The 22,938-nt window shown below is 43.4% G+C and overlaps 1 protein-coding gene across 3 annotated transcripts in view; it reads right to left on the reverse strand.

The window, feature by feature from the left end:
• Positions 1-22,938, reverse strand: part of wbp1la (WW domain binding protein 1-like a) — a 118,506-nt gene that overhangs the window by 12,299 nt on the left and 83,269 nt on the right. For all 3 annotated transcript variants that reach the window (XM_060842242.1, XM_060842243.1, XM_060842244.1), the window contains exon 2: positions 12,912-13,020. In XM_060842242.1, coding sequence (XP_060698225.1) covers positions 12,912-13,020 — 109 coding nt within the window. The remainder of the gene's footprint in view (positions 1-12,911; positions 13,021-22,938) is intronic.

Raw genomic sequence — 22,938 nt, forward strand, 5'->3', positions numbered from 1 at the left:
GTGGTCACAGTAGTCTGGCTGTCAGTTCGGAAATGCTCCTGATGTATAGTAGTGTGGCTAGTCCTTTGGGTTGCGGCATGTCCTCGTTCCGTTGTCTTTCCCTTAGGCATCTGTTGATGAAATTTGTGCGGGTATCTGTTTTTGGCGAATACATTGTATAGGTGTTCTTCTTCCTCTTTTTGCAGTTTTGGTGTACTGCAGTGTGTTGTGGCCCTTTTGAATAGTGTTTTGATGCAACTTCTTTTGTGTGTGTTGGGGTGGTCGCTTTTGTAGTTCAGGACCTGGTCTGTGTGTGTGGCTTTCCTCTATACCTTTGTGGTGAATTCTCCGTTCGGTGTTCTCTGTACCATCACGTCTAGGAATGGAAGTTAGTTGTCCTTTTCTTCCTCTCTCGTGAATCGGATTCCTGTGAGTGTGGCGTTGATGATCCGGTGTGTGTTCTCTATTTCTGTGTTTTTAATGATTACAAAGGTGTCACCTACATATCTGACCCAGAGTTTGGGTTAAATTTGCAGTAAGACTGTTTGTTCTAACCTTTGCATTACCGCTTCTGCTATGAGTCCAGAGATGGGTGAGCCCATGGGTGTGCCGTTGATTTGTTCATATATCTGGTTGTTGAATGTGAAGTGTGTTGTGAGGCACAGGTCCAGTAGTTTGAGTATGCAGTCTTTGTTGATAGGTTCAATGTCCTGTTGTCTGTTCTGTATGTCCAGCAGATTGGCTATTGTTTCTCTGGCTAGGGTTTTGTCGATAGAGGTGAACAGTGCCGTTACATCGAATGAGACCATAGTTTCTTCCTTATCTATGTGTATATTTCTGATGATGTCCAAGAATTCCTGTGTTGACTGTATAGAGTGTCTGGATCCGCTGATCAGGTGTTTCAGTTTCTGCTGTAGTTCTTTAGCCAGTTTGTGTGATGGTGTCCCTGGTAGTGATACTATGGGTCTAAGTGGGATTTCTGGTTTGTGCACTTTAGGTAGCCCATAGAATCTGGGGGTGTTGTTGCTTTTCGGTTTCATTCTCTGTCGGTCAAACCTGGTTATCTTTCCTTTTTTTTGTCGGTTCCTCAGGGTGTTGTTTATCCTATTGGTGAGCTGTCGAGTGGGGTCAAACTCCCTCTTTTGGTAGGTGTTGGTATCTACAAGTAGTTGTTGAGCTTTATGGATGTAGTCTGCTTTGTCCAGGATGACCGTCATTCTGCCTTTGTCTGCTGGTAGAATGATTCACTATTGACAAACTCATGTTTTAAAACTGCAATCCCCATGGGCTAGGGGGAAGTGAAAAGGAGCAAAATAAAAATTCTGTAAATTTCAATTTGTCCAAAACTTTGCCATTTTTATCTTAAGGTACAACAATTCCCAAACACCATCACCTGCTCTGAAGACAGGGCTGCCAATATAGGGGCAGAGGATTTTGAGAAGGCCTCAATCGCTGGAATTCCCTCTCTCTCAGCCTTTAAAGATATTCTTCAAACCCCATCTGTCAGAACAAGCTGAAGGTCACCTGTCCTAATATTCCCTTGGGCAGTTCAGTATCGCCTTGACAACACTCTCGCAAAATACTTTGGGTCTTTTTACAGCATTAGCGTCCCTGTGCTGGATACTTACCTCTGGTGAAAACATGAACACAGTATAAGAATAAGGGAGAGACCATTCAGGACTGAGAGGAGGAAGAATTTCTTCCCTCAGTTGTGAACCTGTGGAGTTCTCTCCCACAGGAAACTGCTGGGGCCAGTTTGTTAGATACACTCAAGAGGGAGATGGACATAGCCCTTGCAGCTAAAGGACAAAGGGTATGGAGAGAAATCAGGCGTGGGATGCTAAAATCGCATGATCAGCCATGATCGTGTTGGATTATGGTGTAGGCTCAAATGGCAGAATGGCCTACTCCCATTCCGATTTGTTCTGTTTCCATGTTAGAGCATCAGTCGGTCCAACTCCCTAAACTTTAAGCCACCCAAATGACCAAGTAGGGGGATCACCAGGGAGCTGCAGACTCATGTTGTCCAGGAACCAGCAACTTCACTCAAAGAGGGGAGGGGGGGAAAGCAGGCTCACAAACAAATCCCTTGTACTGAAAGAAACAAAATTAGGTCCTTAATTAGGAGCCAAAATAGATACTGGTGAGGAAAATTGGGATGATCAGTTTACATGTGGATCTCACTCACTCAGAATCTGGACAGCAACCAGGATTTGGAGGGCTGCTGTTTGACTGGAAGAAGATTCTGTGAACAAGCTGTGAACAAAAGCAATCTCCTTTTCTCCAGGGCCCCGCTTATGTTATAAGCGAGGTGGGACAATCACAATTCTATGTACTAGTTATTTTCTACTCCTCGTTATGTGCATGCAGTTTGCATTAAAAAAAAGTCCTGTGCAAGGTCAGCAAACTGGCAAGAATGTTTAGCTCTATGACATTTAAACACTACTGGGCCTGACTAATTAAGTTTCCCTTCCTCCGCTCCACTAAGCCCACATTATAGCCTTTTGGAACCCTCAGATGCTTCAGCTTCCTCTGAAATAGGCCCAAGAACTGTGTTTACTGGCACGCAGAGCAGCTACAGTTCCAGCTCTCACTGCAGGAAACACATTGCCCTGTTTGGACCAGTTGTCTCACACAGAACACATAAGCAAACAAACGCTCTGACTCAGCAAAACCACCTCAGCACAGGATGAGACAGACAGTCCAAATTCTCTCTTTTGTGCTTTAAATCGGAAAAACAGCTCACTCTCACTTCCTCTGATCACTGCTTTCCATTTCCCCCTTTTTGGGCACAAGGACACTCAACAATGTCATCTAAATAGCTGAGGATATCAATGTCAAAGGGCTTGCCAATAAAACCTACCTGTTTTGGTTAATGTTTTGCCAGAGGGTAACTTTTACATTTCCAGATATTCACCAACATTATATTGAAATGCACAGAAATAGGCCATTCAGCCCTCTCCCACACACACTCCCTCAAAAATATGCAAGTTCTGGTCCTCCTCCACCACCAAATCCAAGTCACCTGCCAACTGGAGGAAGAACGCTTCATCTTCTACTCTGGGACCCTTCAAACACAAGGCATCAACTTCAACTTCAATAGTTTCCAAATTTCCTCTCCCCTCATCCCAAATCCAATCCACCAACTCAGTACCACCCTCTTGACCTGTCCATCTTGCTTCTCACCAATCCACTCCACCCCCCCCCCACCACATTTACCACCTACCTACATCCACCTATCGCATTCCCACCTACTCGCCCAAAGACCAGATCATCCTGCGGTCTATGATCTCTGACTCCTGCGGCTGTAGACTTGAGAAACTTCAGTTACATTATTACATCACTGTCACTCTTTTGAACCTGTAATTAGCAGCTCTTCCAAAGAGCTAGCACAAGTATAATGGGTTGAATGGTATGTGTAAGGGTGTATGATTCCTACACCTAGGTTGCTTTCCTTTGCTTGCTCCCCATACAGAACTGCACCTTGCTGTGGGTTAAATGTCATCCGCCATTTTCCTGCACACATATCTGTCTCATTCTAGACGGCAGCAGGGTAATGCTTTTGAGCTGGGGTTTGTCCACTCTGAATGCGTTTCCTTCTCTTTTCTGGTCTTTTTTTCTTCTCTTTTCCTTTACAGTAGTGGTCTCATTAACATTAAGGGCACTTAAATGGTCATTTGAAACATCGAACAATTCAGCGCAGAACAGGCCCTTCGGCCCTCGATGTTGCACTGACCTGTGAACTATTCTCAGCTCGTCCCCCTACATTGTCCCATCATGATCCATGTGCTTATCTAAGGATTGTTTAAATCTCCCTAATGTGGCTGAGTTGACTACATTAGCAGGTAGTGCATTCCACCCCCTTACCACTCTCTGCATAAAGAACTTGCTTCTGACATCTGTCTTAAATCTATCACCCCTCAATTTGTAGTTATGACCCCTCGTACGTGCTGATATCATCATCCTAGGAAAAAAGACTTTCACTGTCTACCCTATCTAATCCTCTGACCATCTTGTATGTCTCTAGCAAATCCCCTCTTAGCCTTCTTTTTGCCAATGAGTACAGGTTCAAGTCTCTCAGCCTTTCCTTATAAGACCTTCCCTCCAGACCAGGCAACATCCTGGTAAATCTCCTTTGCACCTTTTCCAATGCTTCCACATCCTTCCTGAAATATGGAGACCAGGATTGTACACAATATTCCAAGTGTGGCTACACAAGCATTTTGTACAGTTGCAGCATGATATCACGGCTCCGGAACTCAATCCCTCAACCAATGAAACCTAACACACCGTATGCCTTCTCAACAACGCTATCCACCTGGGTGGCAACTTTCAGGGATCTAAGCACGTGGACTCCAAGATCCCCCTGCACATCCACACTACCAAGAATCTTTCCATTGACCCAGTACTCTGCCTTCCTGTTATTCTTCCCAAAGTACATCATCTCACATTTATCTGCATTGAACTCCATTTGCCACCTCTCAGCCCAATTCTGCAGTTTATCCAAGTTCCCCTGCAACCTGTAATATTCTTGCACACTGTCCACTACTCCACCGACTGTAGTGTCGTCTGCAAATTTACTAACCCATCTACCTATGCCTGAGTCGAAGTCATTTATAAAAGTGACAAACAGCAGTGGTTCCAAAACAGATCCTTGTAGCACACCACTAGTAACTGGACTCCAGGCTGAATATTTTCCATCAACTACCACTCACTGCCTTCTTTCAGAAAGACCAGTTTCTAATTCAAACTGCCCATGCCTCTGCATTTTCTTCAAAAGCCTACCATGTGGAATCTTATCAAAGGCTTTACAGAAGTCCATGTACACCATGTCAGGTGCTTTACCCTCATCCACATGCTTGGTCACCTTCTCAAAAAACTCAATGAAGTTTGTGAGACAAGACCTGTCCATGATGAAACCATGTTGACTATCTGAAATCAAATTGTTGTTTGCTAGATAATTATAAATCTTATCTCTTATAATCCTTTCCAAAACCTTTCCGACAACAGAAATAAGGCTCACTGGTCTATAATTACCTGGGTCATCTCTACTGCCCTTCTTGAACAAGGGTACAACATTTGCAATCCCCCAGTCCTCTGGTACCAAGCCTGTAGACAATGACGACTCAAATATCAAAGCCAAAGGCTCTGCTATCTCCTCCCTAGCTTCCCAGAGACTCCTCGGATAAATCCCATCCGGCCCAGGGGACTTGTCTACTTTCACTCTTTCTAGAATTGATAACACCTGTTCATAACTAACCTCGATCCTCTCTAGTCTAATATCTTGTACGTCATTCTTCTCCTCTACAACATTCTCGTTTTCCTGGTGAAAACCAATGAGAAATATTCATTCAGCACCTCTCCGATCTCCTCAGGGTCCACACTCAACTTCCCACTTCTGTCTTTGATTGACCCTATTCCTACCCTAATCATCCTTTTATTCCTCACATACCTATAGAAAGCTTTAGGGTTCTCCTTTATTCTATTTGCTAAAGACTGCTCGTGTCCTCTCTTTGCTCTTCTTAACTCTCTCTTTGAATCCTTCCTAGCTGATCTGTAACTCTCCATCGCCTCATCTGAACCATCTTGCCTCATCAACACACATGCCTCCTTCTTCTTTGTAACAAGAGATGCCATTTCTGTTGTAAACCACGGTTCCCTTACCTTATCACTTCCTCCCTGCCTGACAGGGACATACCTATCAAGGGCACGCAATATCTGTTCCTTAAACCAGCTCCACATTTCCATTGTCTGCATCCCGTGCATTTTGCTATCCCATTCTATACATCCTAATTGCATTATAATTGCCCTTCCCCCCCATCTAGAACTCTTAGCCTGTGGCCTGTACCTATCCCTTTCCATCGCTAAACTAAACATAATTGAATTATGGTCACTCTCTCCAAAGTGCTCAATTACCACTAAATCAAACACCTGGCCTGGTTCATTATCAAGTACCAGACCCAGTGTGGCCTCCCCTCTTATCAGCCCCTCGACATACTGTGTCAGGAAACCCGCCTGTACATATTGGACAAAAACTGATCCATCCGAAGTACTAGAGTTATAGCATTTCCAGTCAATTTTGGGGAAGTTAAAGTCCCCCATAATGACCACCCTATTCCTTTCACTCCTACACAGAATAATTTTGCCAATCCTCTCTTCCACCACACTGGAACTCTGCGGAGGCCTATAAAAAACTCCAAGCAGTGTGACCTCTCCTCTCCTATTTCTAACTTCAGCCCACACTACCTCAGTAGACGAGTCCTCATCAAAAGTTCTCTCAGCCACCGTTATACTATCCTTGACTAACAAGGCCACACCTCCCCCTCTTTTACCACCTTGCCTGTTCTTAATGAAAGATCTAAACCCTGGAAACTGCAACATCCATTCCTCTCCCTACTCTATCCATGTCTCTGAAATGGCCACAACATCGAAATCCCAGGCACCTATCCATGCTGCAAGCTCATCCACCTTATTTCGGATACTTCTGGCGTTGAAATAGACACACTTCAAACCAGCTTGCTGTCTGCCAGCACATTCCTGTGACCCTGAAATCCCGTCCTTGTCCTTTCTACTCTCATCCTCCTGTGCACTGCAACTTCAACTACACCTCCGGTTCCCATTCCCCTGCTGAGCTAGTTTAAATCCACCCAAATAGCACCAGCAAATATGGATGTAATGGAATAGTGTAGGCTAGATGGGCTTTAGATTGGTTTCTCAGGTCGATGCAACATAGAGGGCCGAAGGGCCTGTACTGTGCTGTTATGTTCTATGTTTGCATACCTCCTGTCCTCAGGTTTAGATGGCACTGGCCCAGTGTGCACCTCCTGGCAGTAGCCAATGAGCTCCATCTTATTTTTCAGTGTGAGCACAGGACCTGGCATTGGCAGCTGCTACGTTGACGGAGACAACTTTGGTTGAAAGATGGCACCTGAGGATCGGAAACTTTATCGTTGGGTCTGGCACCGGTGGCAGCGGAAGGGCATCAGAGTGACATGGACAAGCAGCAAGAGATGGTACTGTGACGTTGCTGGGTGCAGTGCAGGCAATGGCAGGGCAGAATTGACCCACGGGTGAACAATGCCACTCTGATGTTGGTGGGCCTGGTGCAAGTGGTAGCGAAGCATTGGCAGAGGAGAGTTGGCTCAATGGTGTAAGATGGCATCTGAGGATTGGCCACTCCGATGTGGACATTGACGGAGTGGTGGCAGAGGGACAGCAGTGCAGGTGTCCTTGATGGGCTGGCTCAGGACTGATGGACTCTCCATACACTACATTTTTTTTTGTCCTTATTGTTAAACTATTCAAAATGGCTGCAGATCACTGTGGCAATGGAAAAGCTTTTCACTATATTTTACCGTTTTTCTTACGGTAAAATACATGTAACAATAAATCATTCCCGCACTTCATTCTAGTGCCTCCTAGTGGTATCATCGGCAGATCTGACCAAATTGCACCAAGTTCTGTAGTGGGATTAAATAAAGCAGAAATGAGTGATTCCAACAACATCCCCCACCCCCGGTACTGCAATCATTACTCTGCTCTATTTCCATACCTTATGTAATTTCAGTGTCTGTTGGGTCTACATGCTCTTACAGTAGGTCTCTGACCACAAAGACTAATCGATAACAGCAGGCTGCTAATGACCCTTTGCCTACAGGAGATGCAGTGGATTGGATTGAACATGTGACATACGTTCTGTGTCATAGCATAACCACGTTGCAGATCAAACAGCTCACAAGGTCAGGGCAATCAATTCCTCAGTTCCAATCTGATGTGTACAAATAAAAGTAATCAACAAGGTTCAAGGAGTATATAAACAAGAGGAATGGGGCTTGTGTGGTGCAGTGGTAGCATCTATACCCCAGAACCAGGAGGTCCGAGATCAAGTTCCTCCTCATCTCTGAGCAGGTTTATTAGAAAGTGCAAGCAGAAGGCCACTCAGTCCCTTCATTCAATTCGATCATAGCTAATGTGTATCACAACTCTATTTCCAGCACTTAAAAACTTTGCCTAATCACAACCTATTGACCTCACCATTAAAACTCCAACTAGGGAGTTTTGAGAAGATTTGCAGCTTGGGTTGAGGTTCTGGATGTAGGTTTGCTCGCTGAGTTGGAAGATTTGTTTTCAGATGTTTTGTCACCACACTAGACAACATCTTCAGTGAGCCACCGGTGAAGTGCTGGTGTTATGTCCTGCTTTCTATTTGTGTGGTTAGGTTTCCTTGGGTTGGTGATGTCATTTGCTGTTCTTTTTCTCAGAGGGTGGTAGTTGGAGTTCAAGTCGATGTGTTTGTTGACAGAGTTCAAATTGGAATGCCATGCCTCTAGGAATTCTCGTGAATGTCTGGTTGGTTTGTCCAAAGATGGATGTGTTGTTCCAAAGTGGTGTCCTTCCTCATCTGTACATGAGGATACTAGTGAGAGTGGGTCATGCCTTTTTTTGGCTAGTTGATGTTCATGTATCCTGGTGGCTAGTTTTCTGCCTTTTTGCAAAATGGACGACATTTACAAAATACCTTTCAAGAGCTGTAACAAACACTACATTGGACAAACAGGGATAGCAGCGTTTTTATGACAGGGAACAGTCACAAAAACATTAGCAATGCTGCCTCACAGCACCAAGGACCCAGGTTCAACTCCACCATCAGAATGGAATGGAGCTTGTATACATTCTCTCCATGTCTACACTGCTTTCCTTCTCGTCTCCAGTTTCCTTCCATAGTCTAAAGATGTGCAGGTTAGGTGCACTGGCCATGTTAAATTTTCTCTATTGTCCAAGGATATGAAGCCATGGGAGTTGCAGGGTTATGGGGATGGATCTGGATGGGATACTCTTTGGAAGGTCGGTATAAATTCTAGAGGCCAAATGGCCTGCTTCCACACTACAAAGGGATTCTGAAGGTCTCTGACTGGATATTGCCCAACTCAGATGGTCAAGAGAGCAAGGAGATCTATCCAAAGAACTATTTCACAAGCATGAACACTATAAAACATTTCCCACAATCAGTAAAATTGAAATGCTTTCATTAAAGGACAGCTTTAAGTTAGACAGCACAAGACAGCTACTGGAAATATTAAAGGAGAAATATAGCTTGAATCTATTTTTAAATGTCATGATGGTCTTCTATTTTTAGATTTTATGTATAAAGATCCTTGCACAGAAAGCGATTTAAGAGAGGAGCCACTACAAATCATGTACAAATCTGTGAACCACCCACAGGAGCTACAGAGAATGTGGCAATTCAGGAGATGGATTAATAATGGCACAGTTCACAGGTAAACAAATTTACAATTTGTATTAATCACGAGGGAAATGGCCTTTTGGACACAACAGACTTTCCCCTCATCCTTCAAAATGTATTTATTTTCCTAATTTGCATTGTAATAAATGCGTTACCGTATCACCCTGACTGACATACAGGCTGCCCATTACAAAGCAGGAAGTAGTTTATCTTCTTCCTAAATGTCTGATGATTCTACATCTTACTGCAGGTGGTTTTCTATTAGCAGCTAAGCAGAACAATGCTGTCAAGTTTGGGAGAGGTTGGGGGTGCACTGGTATTGTCCCATCCCTGAGTGGAGAGACCCACCTGCTCCAAAGATGTACAAGGTCACCTCTGAACAGGTTAATTAGATTTTTTTTAAAAAATGGTGGTCAGCGTAGGAGCCATCCTGTGGAACACTGGCAACATTCCTACCCCTGGACCTGGATTCAAGTCCAACCTGCTCCAGAAGTGTAGAATAATATCTTTGAACAGTTTGATTAGAAAAACAGGTCAAATTCTTAAAAAAAAAAGCAACACCACTGGAGTTGGAGGGAGGGGAGTGTTTATGGCAGAGTGGTAATGTCCCCACTTCAGAGTCAGGAGGCCAAGGTTCAAGTCTCACCTGCTCCATAACAACCCTGAAGAGGTTGATTCAAAATATCCAAACATAAATAGGAAACAGTTGTGGCACTGAGTGTGTATGTGAGCTGCGAGATCCGAAGACATCAATGACCCTTCTCCACAATGAAAATACTTGCCTCTTAAAGAAAAAAGAAAGCAACACTACCTAGACTTTAAGGACTTCAACATGTTGTCTAGCAATCACCATTGTTAACAGCTAACCCGAGAATGCAACTTTTTAAAAAAATGGTTTTGTGATTTACACATGAAAGTGAAACTATCACTGTATTCTAACAGAATATTTCAATGTATAATTTCAGTTACATCACACTGTAAATTTTTGCTATAAATTCTGTGTATTAGGATTGAGCCCTCCACTATCACCCGATGAAGGAGCGCCGCTCCGAAAGCTAGTGTGCTTCCAATTAAACCTGTTGGACTATAACCTGGTGTTGTGTGATTTTTAACTTTGGACTTTAAGGATTATTGTGGTGCAGCAGTGGATTAGGAAAACATGCCTTGACCTAATGTTGTTGCGAGCATCACAACATATCTGAACAAATTGATGTTTAACAATAAAGTAGCAACTCTACTTTAGGAAGGCTGTTGTGCTATGGTAGCAGTGTTCATCTATAGTTACACAACCCGGAAACAGACCCTTCACTCCATCCCATCCATACTGACCATAATCCTAAACTAAACTAGTGCCACCTGCCCGTGGTTGGCTCATCTCCCTCCAAACATTTATTTTTTATTTGTTTATCTAAATGATTTTAAATATACCCACATCCACCACTTCTTCTGGTAGTTCATTCCACACATGTACCACTCCATGTAAAAGAATTGTCCCGATGTCTTTTTTTAAAAATCTTTCTCCTCTCACCATAAACGTACGTTCCCTAGTCTTGAAATCTTAGAATCTTAAATTTTAATAATTTGGAGTCAGGAGACCTGGCTTTAAGCCCCAAGACCCCACCTATTGCAGAGGTGTGTCAAAACAGGCTGATTAGAAAATATCAGTAACAGCAACCTGTAAATAGTTCAACTAAAATTAAGGGTCTTGTGTTGAAGTGGTAGTGCCCTGCTTTGAGCCAGGAGACCCCAGTCTCACCACTCTAGCAGTGATCTCTATTCAAAATATTTCTTCCAGCGTAGGTTGGAGCACAATATCAGGTACAACAAGGCAAAGACCAACATGCAGGACGGATCTGAAGACTTGCTTTTGATAATTTCTGGTATTGATACTGACTAAGGACTGGACTTTGCATTTTGGGACTTCAGCACTGAAGTCAAATGTGGATCCTGATTCGCTATCTGGACCAAGACTTTTATATTTTGTACAAGTAGTTCTGCACCAACGGTAGTGCCCCAATACTGTGCTTAGATTAAAGCCAAGTCTACGCTAGTATGTGACACTCAGTATAAAGTTATAACATCCCCCACCCAGGAAAAACCACTCAGACCACTTCACAAGCCAAACGGAAGGAAAAACAAATCCACAGGTCAAATGGGGCTCATTGGACAGAGGAATTTTGAGATGGGATTGAGACAATTGCTGGCCTCAGGACCTCACATAAACTTAATGCAGGGACCTAGCAGGTTGTAACACTGGTTCAAAGATGTACAGCATGGAAACAGACCCTTCGGTCCAACTTGGCCATGCTGACCTGATATCCAAAATCAATCCAGTCCCATTTTCCAGCAGTTGGTCCATATCTCTCAAACTGTTCCCTATTCATATACCCATCCAGATGCCTTTTAAGTGTTGCAATTGTACCAGCCTCCACCACTTCCTCTGGCAGATCATTCCATACACGTTCCACACTCTGCATGAAAAAGTTGCCCTTTACGTCCCTTTTAAATCTTTCCCCCGTCATCCTAAATCTAAGCCCTCTAGTTCTGGATTCCCCCACCCCAGGGAAAAGATCTTGTCTGTTTATCCTATCCATGCCCCTTATGACTTTATAAACCTCTATAAGGTCACCCCTCAGCCTCTGATGCTCCAGGGAAAACAGCCCCGGCCTATTCAGCCTCTCCCTTTAGCTCAAACCCTCTAACCCTGGCAACATTAAGGCAAATTTTTGAACTAATTCAATCCACACTCTGCTTTTTCTACTAAGCGGATACTTTTTGATGTTTCCGTTAAACTAAGTGAATAATGTTGTAAAATGTTCAATTATTCTAAAGTTAAATGACATCAACTTGAAGGCAGATCTTTCAGCTGCAACCCACTAGCTTGAAACTTGCTATGTGAACCTTATATGGTGTTATCAGGTAGTTCTTATTTTATTAGATACAGAGGAACCTCAATTATCCGAATGACATGGGCAGGCAGTATTTTGTTCGGATAATCGAATGCTGGATACCACAGTTTAGCCAAGCATCGGGACATCGCGGTCGTGCTTGGATAATCCAAAATCCGGATAATCCAATATTCAGATAATCAAGGTTCCTCTGATATCAATGAATTAATACGAAACTGCTATCCATTAAAAAAAATCCAACCAGTTCAAAATGTTCATCAGGGATGGGAATCTGCAATTCTTACTCTGTCTGACTGACATGTAACATTAATCCCAAACTCTCGGAGGGACTGAGTGAGCAATAGAGCACTCAGGGCAACAAGAGATAGACAATAAATGCCAATCCTTGTGAATGAGGACCATATTCAGTGAACAAATAATCAACAAAACTGTAATCCTGGTGCAAGAAACATCTTCTTTCTTTAGGCACAATGAAATGTGGGAAATCTGGCTCAGCAACATCCCACTAACAAATAACCAGATAACCATGTCTTGATGATCAGCCATCCATAAAGGCACAGCAATGACGTTACACGGTGAGAGACTCCTGGCAATGGAACATGTACCACTGTGACCCACTGCTTTCAAGGTAAATGAAGAGAATGGCTAAATGCAATGGCTTTTCTGCACATTAGAAAAAAGAAGCCATACAATTTGGTAAAATAAAACTTGTGATTCACATCAAAAACTGGTGACAGACAATACTAAAATCAGTAAGAATTGTGTGTGTCAGTACTTACACCAAAGCTCATAATAGTAGTTACAGCATTGTGACTCTCCACAACAGTGTCCTGTTTCACAGAAGTAACTCTGGTTGTTCACTCCGATGCACACCTCTCTTTCTTGAGACTTCAAAAAGAAGAGAAGGAAAAAGAATTATGGTGGTGATGAGACAGAGAAAGAAAATTACTGATGCCAATGATTGCTATGTAACCAAAAGACTAAACTTCACTAATACCCACTTCACCCATCATCACTGGCTGGAACTTATTATTCTATAGTAATGTGGTTCATTCATGGGAAAGGGATAGAATTGGTTTGGATTATCCTTAATTTGAAAATCAAAAATTAATTTCACCCAATCTACCCAATTCTATCCAATGAGGAAGATAAACTGTTCTTTGGTATTTGTGTTTTACCTTTCTGAAGTAAACAGCAATTGTCACAAGGGGTCATTGAGAGCCCTTATTATGTTTTTCTCCTGTATCCCTGGTGGTGGCCTGCAATGTTGGCCTCAGGACCTTACGTAAACTTAATGCAGGGACCTAGCAGGTGTGGTTGTAACACTGGTTCATTCAGAGTAATGTTACACATAAGGGTTTACACTGAAGACTTAATGGATCATTGAATCCTGATCAAAATAAATAGTCTGCCCATTATCATCAGGAAAATCTACAGCTGGTGAGTAAAAATATCACATTAGCTTTCCACCTAGAACTAATGCACAATGACTGCCAAACAGCTTCAGTTTAAAATAAAAAAGTGACAGCATTAAAAATATAACATTTAGTATCCTAACCCAAATCAGAAAGAATTTATATGATGATTACAATTCAAAGCCCATTACTCCCCATGAGTGTATCCTTCAATCTCCCCATTCCGATCCCTGCAATAATACCCGATTAGTCACAAACGACATCAATCCCTCGGAGAAAATGGAGCAATGGGCACTTTCCCTCTTGAACCTCTCCACTGCTTTTGGCATCAACAGTCAAGAGAATCTCTCCTCCATTGGTGAATGGAGTCGGAGAACTCTGCTCCCAAGGTGAAGCTCATGTCTGCTGACAATATCCAGTATTTCCCCCCTCACCACTACTTTCAATTCCTCTCCTGCCCATGTACTTACGCTAACTGTCAGAATCCAATATCAGACAGTTGCAATTTCCTTCAGTTAAACACTGGGAAGATCAAAGCCACTATGTCCGAACCCCAAATTCTAAAATTGAGTCAGTTCCTCACCCCAGTGCTAAATTAATCTAGTCCCATTTGCCAGAATTTGGCTCATATTCCTCTAAACCCTTCCTATTCATACACCCATCCAGATGACTTTTAAATGTTGTAATTGTACCAGCCTCCACCACTTCCTCTGGCACCTCATTCCATACTCACACCACCCTCTGTGTGAAGATGTTGCCCCTTAGGTCCCTTTTAAATCTTTCTCCTCTCACCTTAAACGTATGTCCTTTAGTGTTGGACTCCCCAACCCTGGGGTAAAGACATTGTCTATTTATCCTATCCATGCCTCTCATGATTTTATAAACCTCTATAAAGGTCACCCCTCAGCCTCCGATGCTCCAGGGAACACAGCCCCAGCCTGTTCAGCCTCTCCCTGTAGCTCAAATCCTCCAAACCTGGCAACAACCTTGTAAGTCTTTTCTGAACCATTTCAAGTTTCACAAAATCCTTCCTATAACAGGGAGACCAGAATTGCGCTCAGTAATGTAAAAATGCCCTAACCAATGACCTGTATAGCCGCAACTGTACAGTGTACTTACGTTAACTGTCAGAATCCAATATCAGACAGCTGCAATTTCCTTCAGTTAGACACTGGCAAGACTCCCAACTCTGATACTCAATGCACTGACAAATAAAAGGAAAGCATACTAAACATCTTCTTCACTATCCTATCTACCTGCAACTCCACTTTTTAAGGAGCTATGCACCTGCACTCCACGGTCTCTTTGTTCAGCAACACTCCCTAGAACCTTAGCATGAAGTGTATAATCCCTGCTAAGATTTGCTTTCCCTAAATGCAGCACCTCATATTTATCCAAATTAAACTTCAATTGCCACTCCTCTGTCCATTGGCCCATCCGATCAAGATCCCATTGTACGCTGAGGTAACCTTATTCACTGTCCACTGAACCTCCAATCTTGGGGTCAACTGCAAACCTACTAACCATATCTCTTATGTTCACATCCAAATCATTTATTTAAATGACAAAAAACAGTAGACCCAGTGCCAATCCTTGTAGCACACGGTTGGTCACAGGCCTCCAGTCTGAAGAGTAACCCTCCACCTCTACCCTTTTCTCTGAAACTTGTATGTCTCACTGACCTGACTTTAGCTCATCTGCTGCTGAAATCCTCATTAATGCCTCTGAAAGTCAAGTATTCCCCTGTTTAATGTGCTAATCTTCACCCTCCATAAATTTCATCTAAACTCAGGTGCACTCCGTCTTTCCTTCATAAACACTGGGCTTGGTTTCCTAATGTCTCCAATTTGAAATTTCCATCTTCTTGTTCAAATCCCTTAATGGCAGTAACACTCACCAACTCTACCTCTTTCATCCTGCTATCGCCCTGAAAACCCAACGTTTCAGTAACCCCTGACCCCCCCCACCTCATTTGTTCTAACTCAGTCATCCTATCCTCAGCTGCCTTACTTGGAACAACACTCTGGAATGGTCTCTAAATTTCTCCACCTCTCCATCTAATTCTCATCCTCTAAACACACCCCTTAGTTCAAGCATTTTAATGCCTCCCCTTACTGTTTATTTCTAATTATGCCTTGGAGGATCGCTGCATATGTTTCTATATGAAACAGCTTTATATATGCAAGTTATGACGATAAGAAACCATTATTGCACAATATATCAACATATCCTGGACAGTTTTTGAATGCTGCAACATAGAACATAGAAACGTACAGAACAGAACAGATCCTTTGGCCCACAATGTTGTGCTGAGGTTTAATCCTAATGTAAAATATAGTAACTTAACCTATGCACCCCTCAACTCACTGCTATCAATGTGCATGCCCACCAGTCGCTTAAATGTCCCCAATGACTCTGCTTCCACCACCACAGCTGGCAACACATTCCATGCATTCACAACTCTCTGCGTAAAGAACCTACCTCTGACATCTCCTTCATACCTTCCTCCTATTATCTTCAAACTATGACTTCTCAGACCAGTCAATCCTGTCCTGGGGAAAAATCTCTGGCTATTGACTCTATATATCCCTCTCATTATTTTGTACACCTTGATCAGGTTTCCTCTCTTCCTTCTTCTCTCCAGAGAGAAAAGTCCGAGGTTATTCAACCTTTCATCATAAGGCAAGTCCTCCAGTTCTGGCAGAATCCTGGTAAACCTTCTTTGCACCCTCTCCAAAGCCTCTGTATCTTTTCTATAGAAGGGTGACCAGAACTGGACACAATATTCCAAGTGTGGTCTCACCAGGGACTTGTAGAGCTGCAGCTAAGCCTCATGGCTCTTAAACCCGATCTCCCTGTTAATGAAAGCCAAAATACCAAATGGTTTCTGAACAACCCTATCCACTTGGGTGGCAACTTTGAGGGATCTATGAACTTGCACACCCAGATCCCTCTGTTCCTCCACATTGCCAAGAATCCTGTCTTTAATCTTATATTCAGCATTCGAGTTCGACCTTCCAAAATGCATCACTTCGCATTTATCCAGGTTGAACTCCATCTGCCATTTCTTAGCCCAGCTCTGCATCCTGTCTATGTCACGCTGCAGCCTGCAGTAGCCCTTGATACTATCGACGACACCTCCAACCTTTGTGTCATCTGCAAGTTTATTAACTCACCCCTGAAGCTCCTCATCCAAGTCATTTATAAAAACTACAAAGAGCAGAGGTACAAGAACAGAACCCTGTGGGACCCTACTCAACACTGACCTCCAGGCTGAATAATTTTCATCAACAACCACTCTCTGCCTTCTGTCAGCCAGCCAATTCTGAATCCAGATAGCCAAATCTCCCTGTATCCCATTCTTCCTGACTTTATGAATGAGCCTACTGTGGGGAATCCTATCAAATGCTTTGCTGAAGTCCATATACACCACATCCACTGCTCAACCATCGATGACCTGTCTTGATACCTCCTCAAAGAACTCAATAATATTTGTGAAGCATGACCTGCCACTCACAAAGCCATGCTGACTGCCTTTAATCACGCTATATTTTGCCAAATAGTCATAAATCCTATCCCTCACAATTCTTTCCAAAACTTTGCTGATCACAGACGTAAGACTGACTGGTCTATAATTGCCAGGGATTTCCCTATTAGGAGGAGAAAGTGAGGTCTGCAGATGCTGGAGATCAGAGCTGAAAATGTGTTGCTGGAAAAGCGCAGCAGGACAGGCAGCAACCAAGGAACAGGAGATTCGACGTTTCGGGCATAAGCCCTTCTTCAGGAATTTCCCTATTACCCTTCTTGAAAAGGGGAACAACATTCACTTCCTTCCAATCCCCTGGTATGACTCCCATGGAGAGTGCGGAGGCAAATATCCTCACCAGCGGCTTAGTAACCTCCTTTCTCGCTTCCCGGAGCAGCCTAGGATAAGTCTCCAGGGTCAGACCAGACTTATCAATCTTAATGTTTTCCAAAATTTCTAGCACATCAATTTCATCAATCTTGATCTGTATCCCAGCTCTAAGTTTTCTTGAAATGATATAACTGTGCTTCATCCTTGCATTAATTTGTTGTTAAAATAATGACAATCAAGCACTAATAAATTACTCATTACACTTACCTCTCCTTATCAGAGATCTATATTACTATTACATCTGGTTAATTCTCCCATATCTTAATTCCTTGTACTTGCAGTAATAAATGATCATAATAATAAAATGGATGTGGGACAAAACAATTGAATGCACCTATCATTGAAGACAGCCCCCAATTTGGAGGCATTTCCAGCTCCTCTTAACTGCATTGAGTTACCATCCAAGAGATGCACAGCAACAATTGATAAAGGTTCCATCAGTAGCATCTTACAAACTTGCAACTTCTCCCACTTAGAAAGACAAAGACAGCAGATGCTAGGCAATACCATCTCTTGCAAGTTCTCCTTCAAGCCACATACCATCCTAACTTGGAATATGTCCGTTCCTCCAATATCACTGGATCAAACCACGGAACTCCCTCCCTGACAGCATTGTGGGTGTCCATACACAGCATGGATTGCAATGCCATGGTGGCTCAGTGGTTAACATTGCTGCCTCACAGCACAAGGGACCTGGGCTCAATTCTAGCCTCAGGTGACTGTCTGTGTAGACTTTGCACATTCTCCTGGCGTCTGTCTGGGTTTCCTCCAGATGCTCTGGTTCCTCCCACAATCCAAAGATGTGCAGGTTAGGCAGATTGGTCATGAGACATTACCCATTGTGTTCAGGGATGTGTAAACTAGGTGGATTAGCCATGGTAAACTTCAGATTACAGGGATGGATTAGGTCTGGCCGGCATGCTCCTTGGAGGATCAGGCTGGATTCGATTGGCCGAATGGTCTGCTTCCACACGGTAGGGATTCTATGGTTCACTACTTAGTGGTTCACTACCACCTTCAAGGACAATTAGTGATGAACAACAAACATTGACTCAGTGGTGATAGAAAAAGAAAAAGGAGATTGCAAAGAATTGGATGGACCCAATTAAAGTTACCAACCATGTCAGAATAGTCCCACTTTGTACTAAACATTTCAGAAAGAACTACAGCGTCAAGGTTTCATTACTATCTTCAGAGTCATCTATGCAGGGTGACAGGGAGCACAGGATGCAGGCTAATAGTAAAATGGCAAAAAGACAGCGTTAAAAATCATAAGAACTACAGGTACTGGAAATCAGAAACAAAATGAGAAATTGCTAGAAAAAAAACTCAGATCTGGCAGCATTTGTAGAGAGAAAGCAGAGTGAATGCTTTGGGTCCAGTAACCCTTTTTCAGAACTGAACAACTTTATCAGTTCTGAAGGAGGGTCACTGGACCAGAAATGTTGACTCTGCTTTCTCACCATAGATGCTGCCAGACCTGCTGAGTTTTCCCCGGCAATTTGATTTTGCAGATCAGGATGCCTCAGCACCCAGCAAGGCAGAGGAAGATGGAGTTGAAAGCAGAGGTGGCTTTGAAACAAAGTGTACAGCTTTTTGGGAAGTGGGAAAGTGGGGTCGTGAATTAGGAAATATTTTAGCATCACCAATGACTGAGTATTTCAAATACATTGTGACAGACATGTGCTAACATGGAAATTCTCATGATTACAATGTTCACAGACAGAAGGATAATTCAATGCAGACAAAAGTGTTACTCAAAATTTGGCCATCTGATAATGAAGGTTATGGACAAATCATGTTCATCATATACAAGCCTTAAATAATAGACAGATCTAAATTTTATTAAACTGTAGAAGTTGAACACTACACAACTTTGAAACCTTTCGCCTCTACTTAAAAAAAAGTCCAAGAATACTGCAGCCATGGACAAAGGTGTGCATGGGACATGCAATCCTGGAAAATAGGCAGGGTGGCATGGTGGTTAGCAATGCTGCCTCATAGCGTCAGGGACCCGGGTTCGATTCCAGCCTTGGGTGACTGCCTGTGTGCAGTTTGTACATTCTCTCAGTGTCTGTGTGGGTTTCCTCTGGGCAGGTTAGGTGAATTGGCCATGCTAAATTGTGTTTAGTGATGTGTAGGTTAGGGGTAAACGTAGAGTAATGGGGCATGGGTTTGGGTGGGATACTGTTTGGAGGGTTGGTGTGCACTGATTGGGCCAAAGGCCCTGCTTCCATACTGTAGGGATTCTAAAAAAATCTAAATCTGCCAATTACCACCTCATCAATCCACACTTAATTGTCAGTCAAATGTTACATGCTGTCATTAACAGTGCTATTAAGCAGCACCTGCTCAGCGCAGACCAGTTTGGGTTCTATTAGAGCAACTCAGCTCCTGACCTCATCACAACCTTGGTTCAAACATGGACAAAAAAAATAAACAGCTGAATTCCAAAGGTAAGGGGAGAATAACTGCCCTTGACATCAGGAAGCCCTTGCAAACAGGAATCAGTGGAAATTGAGGAAATACTCTACTGTTGGAGTCATAAATGGCACATAGGAAGATAGTTGTGGTTGTTGGAGGTCAATCATCTCAGCTCCAGGACACATGCAGGAGTTCCTCAGGAGAGTGTCCTAGGCCCAACTATCATCCACTGCTTCATCAGGACTTTTCCTTTATCTTTAAAGGTCAGATATTTGCTGATGATTGCACAATGTTCAGCAGCATTCACAATTCTTCCGATACTGAAACAATCCATGGTCAAATGAAGCAAGACCTGGTTAAGATCCAGGGCTGTGCTGGAAAGGCACAGCAGGTCAGGCAGCATCCGAGTAGCAGGAAAATCGACATTTTGGACAAAAGCCCTTCATCAGAAATGAGGCTGGGAACCTCAGGGGTAGAGAGCTAAATGGTGGGGGGAGGTGGGGCTGAGGAGAAGGTAGCTGAGAGTGAAATAGGTGGATGGAGGTGGGGGTAAAGGTGTTATGTCAGAGAGGAGGGTGGAGCAGATGGGTGGTAAGGAAGACTGATAGGTGGGACAGATCATGAGGGCGGTGCTGAGCTGGAAGGTTGGAACTGGGATAAGGTGGGGGAAGGGAAATAAGGAAACTGGTGAATCCACATTGATGCCGGGGGGGGGGTAAAGAGTCCTGAGGCAGAAGATGAGGCGTTCTTCCTCCAGGCATCGGGTGGTGAGGGAGTGGCGATGGAGGAGGCACAGGATCTGCATGTCCTCGGCAGAGTGGAGTGGAGGGCGGGAGGAGTTGAAGTGTTCAGCCACAGGGCAGTGTAGTTTATTATTGCGGGTGTCTCAGAGTTTTTCTCTGAAGCGCTCTGCAAGTAGGCGTCCAGTCTCCCCAGTGTAGAGGAGACCGCATCGGGAGCAATGGATACAGTAAATGATGTGTGTGAAAGTGCAGGGGGAACCTTGATGGATGAGGAAAGCTCTTTTGGGGCCTTAGACGGAGGTGGGGGAGGAGGTGACATATGGCAACGTACATTTGTACTACATAAGTACGAAGCAATAACAATTGCCAGTGCGACTGAACAAATTATCTCTCATTGCCATCACCAATTACCTCACTATGAACATCCTATGGGTTACCATTGACCAGAAACTGGACTAGCAGTGGATACAACTGCAGGGAAGAGGCTAGGAATTCTGCAGCAAGTAACTGTCACCTTCTGACTCCCCAAAACCTGTCCACCACCAACAACGCATGAATCAGGAGTGTGATGGAACACTCCCCACTTACCTGGATGACTGTCCCAAGGTATTTCCCAAACTACCTGCTCAAAGATGTTATAATACATCCCCGGAGTAGGTGGGACTTGAGCCTGGATCTCCTAGTTTAAATGGAAGGACACCCCACTGTACCACAAGAGCTCTTAATGACTGCTGTTCCAATGACACTCAAGATGATTGATGCCATCCAGAGCAAAGCAACCCACTTGATTGACACTGCATCTACAAACATTCACTCTCTCCACTACCAATGTCCAGTAGCAGCAGTATGTACTATCTATAAGATGCACTATAGAAATTCACCGAGGCACCTTAGACAGCACCTTCCAAACCTACAAGCACCTCCATCTTGAAGGATAATGGTAACAGATACATGGGGACACCACCCCCTGCAAGTTCCCCTTCAAGACACTCACCAGCCTGACTTGGAAATATATCAAAGTTCTTTCATTGTTGTTGGGTCAATCCTTCCCTAAGGGCATTGTGGGTCTACCTACAGCACATGGACTGCAGCGGGTCAAGAAAGCAGCTCACCCCCACCTTCTCAAGGGCAACTAGGGATGGGTAATAAATGCTGAGTGAAGGGACCTCCACAACCCAGCCAAAAAACATCAGACAGCCGGCTACTGAGACATATCGAATCACGAAAAGCTTATGCAAAACTGGCTGCCTGAACACAAAAGTGATCATATTTCAAAAATATGTTGAATAAGGAGAGAAACCACATTTTATGATTTCCTAAAACAGCCATGCAGTCTGTGCTATCCAAGACAGAATCTGGATAGCAGGTAAAAAGACCATAAGCACCACTGAGTCAATAAATTTGTGAGGTCTGCAGATGTTGGAGATCAGAGCTGAAAATGTGTTGCTGGAAAAGCGCAGCAGGTCAGGCAGCATCCAAAGAGCAGGAGAATCGACGTTTCAGGCATGAGCCTGAAGGAGGGCTCAATAAACTTGTATCCAACTAACATACAGGGAAATCAGCTCAGACCTCAATTTAAAATGGGCGTAACGTAATTATTGCTGCATTTTCTATAAAGCAAGATAGAACTGTATATACATATACATGATGTGATACTTTTCACATCAAAACCACTTTACAGAAAATTAAGCATTTTTGAACAAACTATTGGTCTGTTGTAATGTAGGAAGCACAGCACTGAATTTGCACACAGACCATTCCAAGATAGAGGGAGGGCAAGATTACCAGATAAAGTCCTCTGTGATGTTGATTGAAATACAACCTGGACACAAAAGATACCTCCCTGAATCTTCAGCATAATAATTGGATCTTTTACCTCCAAAGGGGAAGACGAGATCACTGTTTAATTTCCCATTGAGAGAAAGCTGCTGTGACAGTGCAACCTTCCCAATGTTCTGCACTGGAATTTCAACCTTGATTCATGTCCTAGATGGGGATTTGAACACAAGACTGTGTGGTTCAGAGGTATAAGCACCACCATGCAAGCCATGGCTGACAAAGCAACAACTCATTTATAGCTCTTTTTAAACAGAATAGAATGTCAGAGTCATAGAGATATACAGCAGGGAAACAGACTCTTTGACCCAACTCATCCACACTGGCCAGATATCCAAAATTAGTCTAGTCCCACCTACCAGCACTTGGCCCATATCCCTCTAAACCCTTCCTATTCATTTACCCATCCAGATGCCTTTTAAATGTTGCAATTGTACCAGTCTCCACCACTTCCTCTGGCAGCTTATTCCAT

This window comes from Hemiscyllium ocellatum, chromosome 22 (assembly GCF_020745735.1).
Source record: "Hemiscyllium ocellatum isolate sHemOce1 chromosome 22, sHemOce1.pat.X.cur, whole genome shotgun sequence".
In the NCBI taxonomy this organism is placed as follows: Eukaryota; Metazoa; Chordata; class Chondrichthyes; order Orectolobiformes; family Hemiscylliidae; genus Hemiscyllium; species Hemiscyllium ocellatum.